Raw genomic sequence first — 17,578 nt, forward strand, 5'->3', positions numbered from 1 at the left:
CTGTTCTTGCATAAGACTAAGGCTGCTGTCGACTGACCAACCGACCAATCCCCCCACCTTTCCCTAAACCCAACCAATAGTATTTAAAAAAAATACCTAAACCCCTTACCTAAAATTACCCATTACCTAAACCCAATCCAGAAAAAGAAAAGCCCTTGCCTGATTATTTTTTAACACATTTTTAGATTTTACCACATTCTCACCCTGTTATTTATTTGTTTATTTTATCTTTTGGCTTTGTTTTTGTCTTCCCCTGCTTTCTGGATCAGTTCTTCTCCAGACTTGAACCCTGTGATCGCGGTCAACTCTGCTCTGCAGCTCCAGTCCGCCGTCGTACACGTCAAGCTACCGGATGAACTGGCAACATTGGAAAAGTTGTCCACATGCAGGTAAGCAGTCAGCTGGTAAGTGCGAAAAGAAACGGTGTCACACCGGCCTGCAGAGTTTGTTTTAAAGACAAAATGCAGCCATGCATAGCTCTGGCTACATAATTTGCGATCTCCAGAAATGTATATAGGGCTACGTTTTCAGATTGAGCCTGTGTGATGGTCAAATGGGAACTACATTTACTTCTAGATCCATTTTCATTTTCATCCATTTGCATTCACATTGCTAATAGGACCTCAGAAGTGAATGTAAACCAGCCAACAGCAACGTCAAGCTTGGCCAATGGTGTCACCAGGGATTCTTAGCCACGTGCACATATTTTTGCTTCAAAAACCCCAGCCAAAATCACATTCAGTCTGGAGGAGGTTCAACGATTGTGTTCCCCCACTGTGTCCCATAATCCTCTGGGCTCCATGCACTCTGTACCCTTTTCCCCCTAGTCCGAAGCCCTTGAGAAGGACATTCAGCAACTGGATCGAAATGATCAGGGCTGTTTTTGTTGTGTTTTGGCATTGAGTGAATGGAATTTAGATGTCTAAACTGTGCAATTGAAAGAGAAAGAGATGAACTCTGACAACCTGCAGTGCTGCGTACTGTATAATAGAGGCTGCAAAACAACAATACAACACTGCAGACAATGTTGTCAGACCCTACTTTTAAATGGAAGTTAAATAAGTTTCATTCTTTGTTTAGGAATAAATGAAATACCTGAACTGCAGTACAGTACCAAACATCCTGCCCTTGTTAAAAAAAAAAAGTGTGTGCGTGACTACTACAAGCTCAAAAGCTCATCACTCACATTGATAGAGTAATTACCTGACCAATGCAAAAAGTATATTATTTTAAACTCTAAAAATATTAATAAAAGTCACTTTATTCAGCTGCAGATTTAAATGTGGTCCCATTTTAGTTTAAGTGCCATTAATTACTATGCACACACATTTAAATTAATCATTTGGTACAAGGCACTTATTATGTGCATTCAGGTTTTTACATCATACTTAATATATATATTAAAAAAATCTATAATAACATTCAGATAATTACATCCTGTAACACATCTGTAATTATTTTCTTTAATTACACCATTGACCCTTTTAACCCACTATAAAACCTACACCAAACCTGTTTCCAACCTTACCTGTATTCCTCTTTAATACCACCATATAATTGCAATAGTATCTGGCTGCAGACTCACATGTGCAAGTTGAAACGTGCAGTCTCAGACTTGCAGACTCAGACACATGCATTCAGTACAGCTAGTGACATCACTGTGATGAGTATGGATAGGTGTACACATTGAAAGGATGCATGCAGTCTCAGCTTCCATGTGCACCCTGGCCCTTTTCTTAAAAGTGTGCAATACAACATATACGATAAGTATATTGCGGTTATTTACTTTAATGTTTTTCTTATATTGAACACAAAAGAATGTATTTTGAAGAATGCCATTTATTGAATTAATTTCATTCTTTATAATGTTGTTTAGTAATTTATTATTATATTCATGTTCTTAAGTTAAGAATAAACTACCTGACAAAGCTCTTGTCATTGATCCCAGTTGTAGGAGCAACAAATGATAACTGGACTTTTAGTTAATCATTTGGAAAAATGGCAGAAGATAGATTTTTCTGATGGATCATCTGTTGAACTGCTTCTCAATCATCACAAATACTGCAAGAGACCTATTGGAACCTGCATGCACCTAATATTTTAATGGAAATCAGTCAAGTTTGGTGTATGAAAAATCATGGTTTGGGGTTAAATTCAGTATGGGGGCATGCGAGAGATCTGCAGAGTGGATGGCAACATCAACAGCCTGAGGTATCAAGACATTTGTGCTGCCCGTTACATTACAAACCACAGGAGAGGGCAAATTCTTCAGCAGAATAGCACTCCTTATACTCTAGCCTCCACATCAAAGTTCCTGAGAGCAAAGTAGGTCAAGGTGCTCCAAGATTGGCCAGGCCAGTCACCAGACATAAACATTATTGAGTATGTCTGGGGTAAGATGAAGGAGGCAGCATTGAAGATGAATTCAAAGAATCTTCATGGACTCTGGGAGTCCTGAATACTTTCTTTGCCAATCCAGATGACTTTATTAATAAGTTCTTTGAGTCATTGCAGAGTTGTATGGATGCAGTCCTCCAAGCTCATGGGAGTCAGACACAATATTAATATGTTAAGTGATGAGACTTGTGTCCAAGCAAAGTCAGACCTTACTGTCCTAATTAAAAAATAAATAAATACAAATGTATTTTGGTAAAACAAGGATAATTTAGAGGCTTTTGCCTTTCATATAAGCCATTTCTGATACCAAATGATCAACTAGAAGTCAAGTTATTAGTCAGGTAGTATACAGCAAATGTGGCTGTATTTATAAACTGCTTTATACAATCTAATGAAGAGTTAACTCTTAACAAATAATGATTTAACTATTTGCTAATGCTTAATAAATGATTCATCGTGTGCAGATTATAATGTGTCACAAATATCTTTTCTTTTGTGTCCAACAGAAAAAAGAACCCCATAAAGGTTAGGAACCACTTAAAGAGTAAATTGTGAGTATTTATTATATATATTTGTTTAGTTGAACTATCCCTTTAAGTGTGTAATATTGACATTTTTATCATGAAAACAAAATCCTTAAATATCTTTTTAGACACTAAGGTAGGTAAGGAATTAGGAAAGTCTTCCCTTCATTCTAAATATTGTTTTTTTTTTTATTACTATTTGATATTTTTTACTTTTTCCCCTGTGAAAAATTTCACTGATTGTTGTGACTGACTGTCAGTGACCGAGCATTGAGTCATAACATTTTAACACCAAATTTTTTTCACTCTGCGCAGGTTTGGCCAAGTTAGGCTCATTTTGAAAACGTACCGCTTTTTACATTTCTGAAGAGTGCCAAATTTGTCCCATGGAGGTACTTTTTTTGCAGTTTTTGTTTGTTTGTTTGTTTGTTGTTCTGCTGTGTATGCTTTTTGAGATGTCGAATTGCCATTCATGCCTGCTCTACTTGCGTGAATACACCAGAAGCTGCTGTCGACTGACTGACTGACTGGCTGACTGACCCAACCTCCTCCTTACCTAATCCAACCATTAGAGTTTATAAAAGCACCGATTCCCAACTGAAAATCCCAACCGACAGTTTTAAAAAGCAATCCAGAAAAAGAAAAGCCCTTGCCACTTTTTTTTTTACCATGTTTTCAGATTTTACCACATTCTCACTCTGTTATTTACTTGTAATTTTATTTTAGGCTTCTGTTTTTGTTTTACCTGCTTTCCGGAGTCGTTACTTTGATGCACTTGAACCCCGTTATCATGGTCAACTCCTCTCTGCATCTCAAGTCCACTGACGAACCACTTGGCAAAGTGATAACAACAGGAAAGCTGTCCATAGGGAGGTAAGCGGTCAGCTAGTAAGCGCAAAAAGGAACGGCATCATTACGCCCTATAGCTTTCATTTTAAAGATCAAATGCAGCATACATATTTCTGGCTACATAATTCATCATCTCCAAAAATGTATATAAGGCTACATTTTCATAATGTGTCTATGTTGGGTTTGGCACTGTAATGTTGGGCTAATACTGGGAGGAAAAAGGATGCTAACTCTAGCTAACTCTTAGCTGACTGTAAAAGTGATGTTAATCCCTCTTCAAAATTGTGTCAAAATGTCAAATGTTTGTTTACCTGGGGGTAGAAGTAATCTTTAGAATGATGATAGCCAATGATGGTACGTGCAGTGTGAAAACCCCAAATGCAAACAAGCTCACCTTTGACCCCATGGCCTTGACACGACTTTAGACCCACAATAACTCAATTCTGATTCAGGATGATTAATGCTGTTTCGATGCTAGCATGCAAGCATCAGCACACAGAATAAAATAAGCAAGTAAAATCTGCAAACTAATAAATCCACGGCACATGAATATGAATGCGAGAGGCTGCTATGTTTAGTCGAGTCTTAAAATAACACTCGCTTAAATATTTCTACCGCTGGATAGAGAGGGACTGCACATCTGATCAGGGTAACTGCCATCATAAACAATTTATCTCCACATATACAGGCAGCAGACAGGAGAGGCCTTTAGCCGCAAGCCAGAAATCATCAGATATTAAAGCATCCTCCTTTATGCTAGCTCTTACACTCACTAAAGACCACACACTGTCAACATATAGTTATGTTTTTTTTTCCTCTTTTTTTTTCTCCCCCTCTCTGTTTCTATCTCTCTGATTTTCTCTTCTCTTGCTCGCTCAGTTTCCCAATTTATATGTAAATGTGGGTGTTCTTGACAATGGCAGGCCCAAGGCAGTTTATTCCTGCTTTAGAGCAGTCCATAACCCAAAAATAAATGCCACAAGTCCTTGATTTCGAGCATGGCGAAATAAATCACACGTATTATTTTGCTAACCATAACGGTTTGGAAATGAGCGTCATTTCCCCCTCCTGCGAGAACACTAAAAACTGTTTACTGTTTTATTCTTGTTTAAATTTTGTAGGTGAAAACATCAAATAACTAATATGCTGGCGTAGAGCAATCACATGGATCCGGACATTTTGGTAAACTGCAGATTTCGGCTGATTTGGAACACTAAATGAAAAATAAATCCATATGCATATTTATTAATACATATTATACAGCTATGGAAAAAAACAGGGAACACAAGGACATACTGGGAATTTTAACAACCACAGGGAATCAGGATCTGGGTTTAGCATTTCATCCAAAAGATGGTGCTCACTGAGCAGTATAGAGTCCCCATCAATATACAGTGGTGTTAGGACTCAAATTTAGTGCCTCAAATTTTGTGATCTTAAATTTCTCTCGTTAGTGTCATTTACTCCTGCTGTTCTCGCTTAAATCCACCAGAGGTCACTGACTGTCTGACCCATCAACTGACCCACCCTCCTCCTTCCCTAAACCCAACGAACAGTGTTTTCGAAAGCACTGAATGACTCACCGACCCAGTTCCCTAAACCCAACGACAGTGTTTTAAATAGAATCTGAAAAAATAAAAGTCCTTGTCTGATTTTTACTACGTTTTCAGATTTTACCACATCCTCTTGTTATTTACTTGTTTATTTTTTAGCTTCTGTTTTTGTCTTACCCTCTTTCTGGCTCTTTTCTGTGTCTCAAGTCTGCCAATGTACATGGCGAGCTTACTGGACAAACTAGTAACAGCTGGAAAGCCGACCACACAGATGTAAGCCATCAGCTGGTAAGCGTGACAACAAATGGTGTCATAGCGCCCCTTAGCCTTTATTTTAAAGAAAAAATGCAGCCATACCTACTTCTGGCTACATAATTTGCGATCCCCAGAAACGTATACAGGGGTACGTTTTCAGAATGAGCCTGTGTTGTAAAATAAATTATGACTATGGAGACTCCTCATAGAGTGTGTTTATGTATTGATACAGCTCCACTGAAGATGCAAACCTCAAATTGTTTTAGAGTATTATCTTTTTACTTTATCCTTTCAGTTTTGTAAATCTTTTAAAATGATCTTTAAAAAGTAAAACATTTCAACTACAGGCCCAGGCACATACTGAACCCCTTTCAATTTGCTTATCTGTCCATTAAAGGAATTGATGTTATCCAAACTGCTGATATTTTTCTTTTCATCTGCAGTCTCCAAAGAGTCTCTCTCTCTTTTCCAGTTTGCTTTCATAGTTTCTTTTTATTCACTTTTGTACTATTTTCACACCTGGGGAATTTTAGAAACTCTTTGTTCTAATCTCATCTGATCATCAGAAACCCTCTCTCAACTCTGTGTACCTTTTCATTACATATAGTGAAGAGATTAACTTAGATACATCAAAAAGAGCAACGTTTTTATTTAAAATGGTTAAGGAACAGCAATTTATAATAAATTTAATATCCAGCTTTTCATTTGTATCAATTCTAAAACTTGAACAGGAATGCTGTACTTTTTTTTAATTATGTACATAATTAGAAAAAAAGTAAACTTAACCAACATAGGCTTATTCTGAAAAAGTAGTCCCATATACATTTCTGGAGATTGTGAATTATGTAGCCTGTTGTCACAACCTGTCTTCCTTGTCTGTTTGTTTTCATCATGAGACCTTTCCCCATGTGCTCCTTTGATCCAGTTCCCGCCATTGTGTTAATGTTCATCACCTTCACCTGTGTTTCATCCCCTGTGTGTAATCAGTTCAATCATCCCCTGTGTATTTATAGTCCCTGTATGTCATTCAGTCTTTGTCTGGTATTCTTCGTGATGTCTCGTTTGATGCTTGTTTTCACTCCATGTCCTTCCATTGTTCTTCATCGTAAGTGATTGCAAATAAATCTACCTATTTGATAATCTTGCAATCCTGTACCTTTCTCAAGTGAATCCTGGATGTAACACCCGAATGGATGACTTTCCTGATGTTACCGGTTTGTCCAGTTAGCTCACCATGTACGTCGGTGGACTTGAGACGCATAGATTCCGGCGCATAATGGTTTCAGAAAGCAAGTAAGACCAAAACAGAAAAATAAAAAATAACCAAGTAAATAGCAAGGTGAGAATATGGTAAAATCTGAAAACATGGTAAAAATCAGGCGAGGGATTTTCCTTTTCTGGATTTTCTGGATCTCCTGGGACATATTTGGCCCTCTTCAGAAATGTATATTGGGATACGTTTTTAGAATGAGCCTGGGTTGAACTTAACAGTTCCAAGTTACACTCGTTTTTATTTTATTTTTTTAAGTAAAAACATTTTACTCACTTTTCTAAAGGGATAGTTTACCCAGAAAAAAAAGTCTCACTATTTGCTAAGGGTGTAATGATATTATAAACCGAAATATCGCGATAGACCAACCACGATTTGTATCGCGAAACTCTTGTGGCGTACCATGGTGCTCTCACGCCCCCTGCTGCCCATTGTTAAGGTTGAATCACGTGTCTCTAACTAATTGAACCAATTTAAACTCATCTTTATTTTATCACATTTTATTAAATTGCATTAGCAATGATGAGCTTTTGTTCAAAATATTAAAAACGTAGTATTTTCTTAGTAAGTGCATGTTATGTCATGTGAGCGATCACACTCTGTTACTACTGTATAAGCAGGATGGCTGCTTCGCATAGTATTGAGATTGCAGATCCCCCAGAACCGTTTAAGTCACCTGTGTGGGAACATTTTCGTTTTCCAGTGGAGTACAGGAATGGAATTCGTAGACTAAGCGAACACTATCTGTCACAACTGTTCCACGAAACTTATGACCATAGTGTGTTTGTATGTGTGTGTGAATGTGAGCATATATGGGTGTTTCCCAGTACTGGGTTGTGGCTGGAAGGTCATCAGCTGCGTAAAACATATGCAGGATAAGTTGGCAATTCAAGGGCCTAAGCGGAAGGGAAATGAATAAATAATTGAATGAACAAATTGAGGACAGAGTTTCCACTCTTGGGTGAACTTTGTCTTAGAAGTGTTTTCACGAATTTTGTTCTCCTCCTAAATCCAAAACGGCTTCCTAAGTAATTCATCTCGGCACCGTCACTGATGTGCGCCTGCAAACATTTTAGCTGACAGTTCTGATATTTGTAAGGGTTTAGTGGTGCCGAAGACTTTGATCAGACTGAGCGAGTGACGTCTCCCACTGTGAGCTTTAAGGGATGTGTGAACATACGCTCAGATAAATATCAGCTCTGTGTGTATTTGCGGACGAGGGAAGTAATATGTCTTCATAAGTAATGTGATATCCATGCAGAGGCATGCACAGGCACAATCAAGCGATTGGTTTGGAAAAGGCAGGTATTCTTACAGAAGATACCTCCAGTTGTTTGAGCTTTGAACTCGGCTGCAGAGTTTCTCAAGTTAAGCTGCTGTGTCATGCAGAATAACAAGCTCAGAAGTTTAATGTGTTACAGCGAGATTAAACCACCAAACATCATTCGGTTTAAACCTTTTTGGGGGGCATTTTACAGCTTTTCATAGATTGAGGCTGCATCCCAATTCACACGCTTCTACTCTCAGCATGAAAATGTGTTTTTCTGCTGGTGATGGAAAAGTAAATATAGCTGTACTCTGTGTGTGGATATAGAGTTGAAATCAGAAGTATTAGCCCACCTGAATTATTAGCCACACTGTTTATTTTTTCCCCAATTTCTATTAAACGGAAGGAATTTTTTTTTCAAAATATTTATCTAAACATAGTTTGTTCTGTAGACAAACGAAAAAATAATAATAATAATATCGTTATTGCTTAAGGGGTCTAATAATTTTGACCTTAAATTGGTTAAAAAAAAAAAATTAAATCTATTCTTATTCTAGCTGAAATAAAACAAACCAACAAGACTTTCTTCAGAAAAAAATAAAATAAAATACTATGGGATATACTCTGAAAAATTCCTTGCTCTGTTAAACATCATTTGGGAAATAATTGTGTATATGGTGTGTATAATTTATGTAAAATAGGATACATAATTACAGAATATGCACCATCTAGAAGAAACCATGTCGGACATATTTAGAGGAAGAATAGTTTGATACTAGTAATATTAATAATAGTATTATTATTACATATAATAATAATAATAATAATAATAATAATAATAATAAAATCATATTGAGTTTTATAAGTGTTATTTATTGAAATGTATGACTTAATACACTTATCACTTAATACAAACATTTTATACTTATTACTTAATACAAACAATTATTAGCCCCTATAAGCTATTTTTTTCCTGACTGTCCACAGAACAAACTATTATGTTTAGAAACGTGTTAAAAAATTATTCTCTTCGTTAACAGAAATTGAGGGAAAAGTAAACAGGGGGCTAATAATTCTGACTTCAACTGTGTGTGTGTGTGTGTGTGTGTGTGTGTGTGTGTGTGTGTGTGTGTGTGTGTGTGTGTGTGTGTGTGTGTGTGTGTGTGTGCGCGTGTGTGTGTGTGTGTGTGTGTGTGTGTGTGTGTGTGTGTGTGTGTGTGTGTGTGTGTGTGTGTGTGTGTGTGTGTGTGTGTGTGTATATACTACCTGACAAAAGTCTTGTTGTCGAGTTGTAAGAGCAACAAATACTAACTTGACTTCTACAGTAGTTGATTATTTTATAGATTTTTCTGATGAATCATCTGTTGAACTGCATCATATTCATCATAAATACTGCAGAAGACCTTAGAAATCAGTCAAGTTTGGTGAAGGAAAATCATGGTTTGGGGTTACATTTCATTATGGGGGCATGCGGAGAGATCTGCAGAGTGGATGGCAACATCAAGGTATCAAGCTCATTACATTACAAACCACAGGAGGCAAATTCTTCAGCAGGATAGCACTCCTTCTCATACTTTAGCCTTCACATCAAAGTTTCTGAAAGCAAAAAAGGTCAAGGTGCCCCAGGATCGACCAGCCCAGTCACCAGAAATAACCATTATTGAGCATGTCTGGGGTAAGATGAGGGAGGAGGCATTGAAGTTGAAAACAAAATGTCTTGTTGAACTCTAAGAGTCCTGCAAGAACACTTTCTTTGCCATTCCAGAAGAATTTTTTAATAAGTTATTTGCGTCATTGCAGAGATGTGTGGATGCAGTCCTCCAAGCTCATGGGAGTCATACACAATATTAATTTATTTTCCCCCTGCACAATGACTTTATGTTCTATGCTATACATTATTTTGGTTGAGCAACAAGACTTTTGTCTAAGCAAAGTCAGACCTTACTGTCCTATTTAAATAATTAAAAATCAAGGAATTATCATATTTTATTTTGATAAATAAAGAATAATATAGAGGCGTTTGCCATTCATATAAGCCACTTCGGATACCAAATGATCAACTTGAAGTCAAGTTATTATTTGTTTTTCCCAAAACTTGGACAGCTGACAAGACTTTTGTCAGGTAGTGCGTGTGTATATATATATATATATATATATATATATATATATATATATATATATATATATATATTATTCTGTATATATATATATACAGAATAAGATATGTTATCCAGTAGATTATATTCAGTTGTCTTATCCAGTAACAGCAATGCCTTTTTTGATATAGGCCTATTGCTGCTCTTGATTACCGTATTGATATAGTAGAAGGTTCTTCAAAGAATACTCTTGAAAACCATGCTAAAACCATTGCCATCTCAACAGCCCAAATAATAATAAAACCTAACCATAAAAAGGATGCTTTGTTTGTTGTGTTGTTCACAAAACCAAAAACCATTTAGTGCCGATTATTCAAGGTAACACGAGATGAAAAAGATCAGAGGAAAAGATTCTCACCAGAACAAATATGACTAGGGGAAGAAAAAAAATAAAAACGTGCGGATTTAGCGTGGAAGACTCTGCTCAGGATCAAAGGTGCTTGTGGCTGCGCTAATGCCGTCAGCTTCCATTTCCTCTGGAGTCTTGCTACGCTGGATTAGCTGGCCATTTTTCTTTTTTTCATGTGTGAGAGAGAACAGCACCTCCCTACAGCCCTTGCGGATTACCAGAACCCCTGCTGCTCCTCCAACATGCCGTTCAGTCTCATCCAGAGCCGCCGTTTCTGATTTCCCATCCCTCCGTCAGTATGACTGGAAGCTAAAAGCAAGCATGTCCTGTATTAGCCAATGCGGCACTCAAGTATGTTTTGGATTAAATGCCGCAGTTTACACAGTAAGTACACTGAATCGCAGCACATTTTGTAATAAAAGTGTGCCTAAGCATGTGCCATTTTGTCTGCAAGTTTAGCGGTAACATAGGATATCAAGGGCTTAAGAAGCACCATTTAATTTACACCCCACAAACGTTAGACATTTACCATGTAACAACTAGAAGAATAATCACAAGCACAAGGTCCGGCTAAATTGAAATGATGCCAGTCTGTAAATTAAAGTGCTGTTTGTTCTGCCACAGTTTCTTATAGTTAGTTATGTAACATCTGAGACCGATCAGACAAGGCAGTTATTGATAATATTTAATTAACAAATACAATCCAAGATACCCATTTAAGCAGGCTGTAACAGGTGATGTGACACTGACACAGTGGTGAGGATCCAAACGCAGTGTCTTATAAACCGAATGGTCAGGTAAGCAATGGTCAACAAAGGAGCAAACAGATGTATGAGGGCAATCCAGAGTCATGGTCAAAATAACAGGCAGATGGGCACAAGGCAGGCAGCAAACAACTTAAAACAAAGGTGCAAAACAAGCAAACAAGGTGAGGTTCAAAAACACGGCAAAGTAAGTAAAAAATAAACGCCTTGTAATGTCACTACACATAACAAGACTACAGCTGCGTCCCAAATGGCACACTATACACTATGCACTCATGCACTATGTACTTATGCACTTACACACTCAACAGGATAGTACATGTATGTAGTGTCGTCCCAAATGGCACACTAATGTTTTTTTGCTAAACGGAAATTCAAACTGTTTCCCTGATGACGTTTGACAGTTGCCAAATCAGTGAAATAAACGACCGAATTATCAAATAATACCTATCGTGAGTATTGCCGCATTCACCATCGGGAGGCGCTGTAATCACTCTCGTAGGAGAATTTTGCTTTCTCCATCCAAAATAAATAAAGTTATCCAACATGTGCGTTCGATAGCTCCGCCCCTTCCGCTACGTAAGCAAACCTGCGGTCGTTGAGTGCGTGAAGTGTCCATCATTCCACACTTCATTTTAGCGACTGAATGAGTGCATCATCCGGGTAATTAAAGTGCACTTATTATTTTAAGAGTTTTCAGTGTGAACACACTACTTACACTATTTATACTACAAAATGGCGTAGAATAGTGCATAAGTATGCAATTTGGGACGCAGCTTACGTAACCATTGTGTGTTAGTGTGCTGTATTTATAGTGCAGTAATCAGTCCAAAAGCAGCTTCAGCTGTGAGTGTGTCTAATCAGTGATGACCTGCAGCAGGTGAGTGTGTGCGCTGTATGACAATTGTTTGCGCTACCCTCAAACATTAGAAGTAACTATAGTCACTATGCAGTAAATATATTGTACTGTAATTGTTTATGCATTACCCTGCTTAAATTTGGTATCATTCATCCACTTTTACATTTCCTCCAAAAATTAGAATGTTATGTTTGTGTTCCTTCTGTTTAGTCATTTGGCTAAAAAAAATAAGTATGCACATTTTGTGAGTGTTGAGTCTATGATAATAAAAACTTGCATCAAATCATTCTTCCATACAGTAGATTATTCCGATCTGGCTACAGTACATGCTCTAAGCTAAGCAACAGATTAAGAATCATTTTATGTGGATGCTAAAAATAGCATTAATTAATGATATCAATGCTAAATGTTCACTGGATTAACTAGTTTGAATTGTAAACTACTGCTAAATTAGGTCATTACACTGATCCAAACATGCTTAATTAATTATAACTAGTCATGATTCATAATTAATATTTCCCTATGAGCTAATTTGCTACAATAAATATAACATCTGCAGGCTGTAAATTAAATTGGTGCTTGTTAATCTCTTGTTTCCCCAAATCTTGTTTCTCCATTATTTTTTTTTTATCACGTATGCAGTTGAAATCTCAATTATTAGATCTCCTGTAGATATTTTTTTTTCTTTTTCAAATATTTCTCAAATGATGCTTAAATGATCACGGATTTTTTCACAGTATGTGCTATAACATTTTCACTTTAATTCAGCTAGAATAAAAGCAAGTAACAGGCAAACGAATCTGCTTCTCCTTTATTTTAAATTCAACAATTTAATTAGACCTTTTCTTGTTCACAACCACAGATACTTTAGTAACAGTTTCAGAACTTTACCACACAAGTTTATTACATTTAATAGTGCAAATTCACTACACATCTGTACTGATATACTGTATTCAAACAGCAATAAAAATGTAGTTAAATTGACATGCATACATGGTGTAATGCAAATGTAAATACCCTTTTATTAATCATAGGCTGTTAAACAAACAGGTATGGTTGGACATGATGATGCCAGTAATATGCAATAGGACATATGACATAATATAGTGGCTTTTCGGGCAGAGCTTAGCACCTTTTCATTGAGAATAGTAGACAAAACTGCTTGCGAATGCCGTTCGCGCCTGCTCTTTTTGCGTAAATCCACCAGAGGCTGCTGTTGACTAAATGACTGACTGACTGACTGACTGACTGACTTTCCCACCCACCTCCTTAACTAAACTCAATCAATTTTTCAAAAGCAAAACAGAAAATTATTATCATCATTATTAATATTATAACCTTTATTTTACCAGGAAATACACATTGAGATTGAAAATCTCTTTTATAAGAGCATCCTGGCCAAGATTAGGCAGTGTACATGTCACATGGGTCTAACAGACAACAAACAAATAGCAATTAACAGTTAACATGAACCACAATGACAAACTATTCAAAACATCTAAAAACCTGTGTTTCAACTTCTACATTTTTTATAGTCTTTTTTTAAAAGCATTTAGTAAAATCAATTCTTTGAACTGTAACTGTCTGCAGATTATTCCATTGAAAATGTACTGCGTACTTGAAAGCCTTTTTTTCTCATCTCAGTTCGCACTTTAGGAACAAACAGTGAATAAATATCCTGTGACCGAAGACTATAGTTATGAACAAGCTTTTTACAAGTGTAATTCTGTAGACATGAAGGGAGTAGACCCAGTATAGATTTGTAAACAAGGATATGCCAATGCTTGAGCCTACGAATGGACAAAGCAGACCAACCTACCCTAGTATACAGCACACAACGATGAGTAAGGGATTTAAAATTAGTTATAAATCTTAGTACACCATGGTAAACAGCATCCAATGCATGCAGACTTTGAGACGAAGCATGCATATAGATAACATCACTGTAGTCCAATATCGACATAGATGTTGCATCAACCAGCTTCTTTTTAGCAGATCTTAATTCTGAAATTGAAACCTAAAATCACTTTAAATTTTTTCATCAGTTGCTAAATATGATAATTAAATGAGAGTGTATCATAAAATAAAATTCCAAGATATTTGTTCTGGGACCCCAAATCAATCTCTGCAACATGAGTGGTAGTATTAGGACCAAGTTTTTGCTTGGTTTGTTTTGAATTTGAAAATAGCATAAGTTTTGTTTTATCGTCATTTAAACCTATTTTTAACTCAGATAAATTGTTGAAGTGCATTAAAAGTGATCTGTAGTTGAGAAAGGGCCAGATTGGGTGTAGATGCAGCTGTGTATATGACTGTATCATCAAATATATGTATAAAATATATGAAAGTGTGTGTATATATGTATATATATACATATATATGTATTTCCCACGTAAAAACAAAAGGCACAAAGGTCTATGTGTGTTTGCGTATTTATTAGTTTATAATATATAGCGTGGATTATAATATATAATACACAGAGAGATTAACTCTTTGTCATGGACATTGTTTCTAAAAATAAGCTTGATAAGTCGTCTTAGCAGGGTGGGGCTGACGTCACTGACGAGCGCCCCGAGGACGCTGTAGTCCGTTTATAGCCTAATGTTAGCTTTTCAAGTCTTGCGTTTGCATTTAAGATCCAAAAGTGCTCAATGTTGTATTTTCGTGTGACAATTATCCGGCTGAACAAAACGTGTAAGTGTAATGAACAGTGTTTGAACACAGAGCTTATTATTCGCAATCTTCGAAAACCCAATGGGAAAATCCTATAGTGATATTCAAGAGAACCAGTTTTATGCTAGCAGGCGATTAGCCGACAAAGTGACGTCATAGTTCCTCCACTCTATATATATATATATATATATATATATATGTATGCATGTATGTATGCGCGTGTGTGTGTGTGTGTGTGTGTGTGTGTGTGTGTGTATATATATATATATATATATATATATATATATATATATATATATATATATGCACACACACATAAAAAAAGCCCTTGTCTGATTTTTACCATATTTCGATCTCACCCTGTTATTTACTTGTTTATGTTATGTTACTTTTTGCCTTTTTACTTTCTGAAACCGTTCCTCACCGGACTCGAACCCTGTCATCTTGTCAACTTTTATCTGAGTCTCAAGTCGACCAATGTACAGAGTGACCTACTGGGCAGCTGGTAACAGCGAAAACGGAGATAAGCAGTCAGCTGGTAGCGTAAAACTAAACATAAGCCGTCTGCGGAAACTCACCCCCACATAGCATTTGTTTTAAAGACGAAATGCAGACACGGGTACACACATGCTTACTCATCTAGACTGATTACATTCTGACCACCTGAGCCTTGTCTGAGGCTTTTTGCACTCACTACTTAAACCACACACTCACCCATCCAGTTTGCTGAGTCTTGTTCACTGTAAAGTAGCATTACAACGTGTTTTCCTTGTCTTGTTTTCCTGTGTTTTGAACCTGGTCTTGTTTATTTAGTTATCCTTGTCTGCCGCGTGCCTTTCGACCTCTTGCTTGTTATATTGACTACGATTCTGGATTTACCTTTATACATCTGTTCGCTCCTGTGTTGACCACCGCTTGCCTGATCACTGAATAAACCTGCATTGTGGATCCAAACCTCAGTTGTATGTGTTTCTCCCCTTGGTTACAGATCTGCCTAATTACTCTAACCTGCCTAATTAACCTAGTTAAGCCTGTAAATGTCACTTTCAGCTGAATACTAGTTTATATCTAGTAAAATATTATTTACTGTCATCATTGCAAAAATAAAAGAAATCAGTTATTAGAAATAAATATTAAAACTATTATGTTCAGAAAAGTGTTATATCATAGAAGCATGCTATAAATTATGCTTTACTTACTGTGTAGTTTGCAGGCTGTAAACTAAAGTGTTACCTATGTTTTGGCAGACTGAGATGTGATGTGTCCATGCAATGTAAATGCAGATTAATGTTCTGATTGCACCTCCAGGCTCTGCCGGATGACTGGAGTATGGCCAGCCTCCTTCTCTCAGAAAGCAAGCAGAGAGGATGATATGGAGAATCTCACGAGAGACAAAGAGTGAGTCGGTGGCTGCTGGTGTACATTTACTGAAGCCAGGCTGGTCAGAGAGCATTCTCAACAGAGATGCAGGTCAAACTCATTTGCAGGGCTCTATGAGAGGCTAGCTGAAGCACACAGCGGTTCTGCTGGATGGATCATTCAAGCATCATTCACCATTACAGTATGTACTAAGAACATTTTGTTAACATATTAAGTTACACAAATGGTATAATCTTACCTATTTCATCTCCTGTGTGTGTGTTGTTACCAGCATTTTTAACTGTCTTCACAAGATTTTGATGGGTCCATATAAATTGTGTATGCATGGTTTTTGTGTATGTAATATATATATATATATATATATATATATATATATATATATATATATATATATATATATATATATCTTCCTGAGACCCCACCTAATGACTTGTGTCCTCTGTAGTGGACCTTGTGTTTACATGAATTTTCTTAGAATTTTTTTAGCTACTCTATCAGAGGATATCCTGGGCTTTCTAGTGATTTGTCATTTGGTTGCATGTGATAACTACACACTATGAATAATTTATTAAGCATTAGCATATGGTGAATTCATTATCTGTTAAGCATTAACTCTACATTAATAAACATTAGTAAGCAGTTTATAACTGCAGTTACAAAGGTTGTCTTGACTGCTGTATTGTTTTTTTATTTTTTTGTTTTGTTTTTTTGGCTCTCTTTCAGACTAAACTGTTCCAGGAATTTCAATACAACAGAAAAAAAAAAAAAAAAAACGGCTTTGTTTTGTTTTCAATACGTTAATGTTGGATTTATTTCCCTTTACAGCCATATCCTGTACAGTTTTGTTGTCTGAATTCGGCTCGCGTTTCGAGCAAAAATGTTCCTGTGGTCAACTTCATATATTTATATATATATATATATATATATATATATATATATATATATATATATATATATATATATATATATATATATATATATATATATATATATATATATATTTCCTTTGAAAATTTGGAAAAAAAACTATATATATATATATATATATATATATATATATATATATATATATATATATATATATATACATATATATACATATATACATATATATATATATATACATATATATATATATATATATATATATATATATATATATATATATATATATATATATATATATATACATATATATATATATATATACATATATATATATATATATATATATACATATATATATATATATATATATATATATATATATATATATATATAT

General features: G+C 35.9%; 1 protein-coding gene across 3 annotated transcripts in view; it reads left to right on the plus strand.

Annotated features, from left to right (window-relative positions):
• Nucleotides 1-17,578, plus strand: part of LOC137487485 (uncharacterized) — a 133,461-nt gene that overhangs the window by 59,153 nt on the left and 56,730 nt on the right. For 2 of the 3 annotated variants that reach the window (XM_073930336.1, XM_073930337.1), the window contains 3 exons: nucleotides 270-389; nucleotides 2,904-2,948; nucleotides 3,237-3,794. In XM_073930336.1, coding sequence (XP_073786437.1) covers nucleotides 270-389; nucleotides 2,904-2,948; nucleotides 3,237-3,288 — 217 coding nt within the window. In that variant the 3' untranslated portion in view covers nucleotides 3,289-3,794. Of the gene's footprint in view, nucleotides 1-269; nucleotides 390-2,903; nucleotides 2,949-3,236; nucleotides 3,795-16,224; nucleotides 16,478-17,578 lie in introns of those variants that run through there. The other variant, XM_073930331.1, reaches the window with a different exon arrangement.

The sequence above is a fragment of the Danio rerio genome, chromosome 2 (genome assembly GCF_049306965.1).
Source record: "Danio rerio strain Tuebingen ecotype United States chromosome 2, GRCz12tu, whole genome shotgun sequence".
Taxonomy (NCBI): Eukaryota; Metazoa; Chordata; class Actinopteri; order Cypriniformes; family Danionidae; genus Danio; species Danio rerio.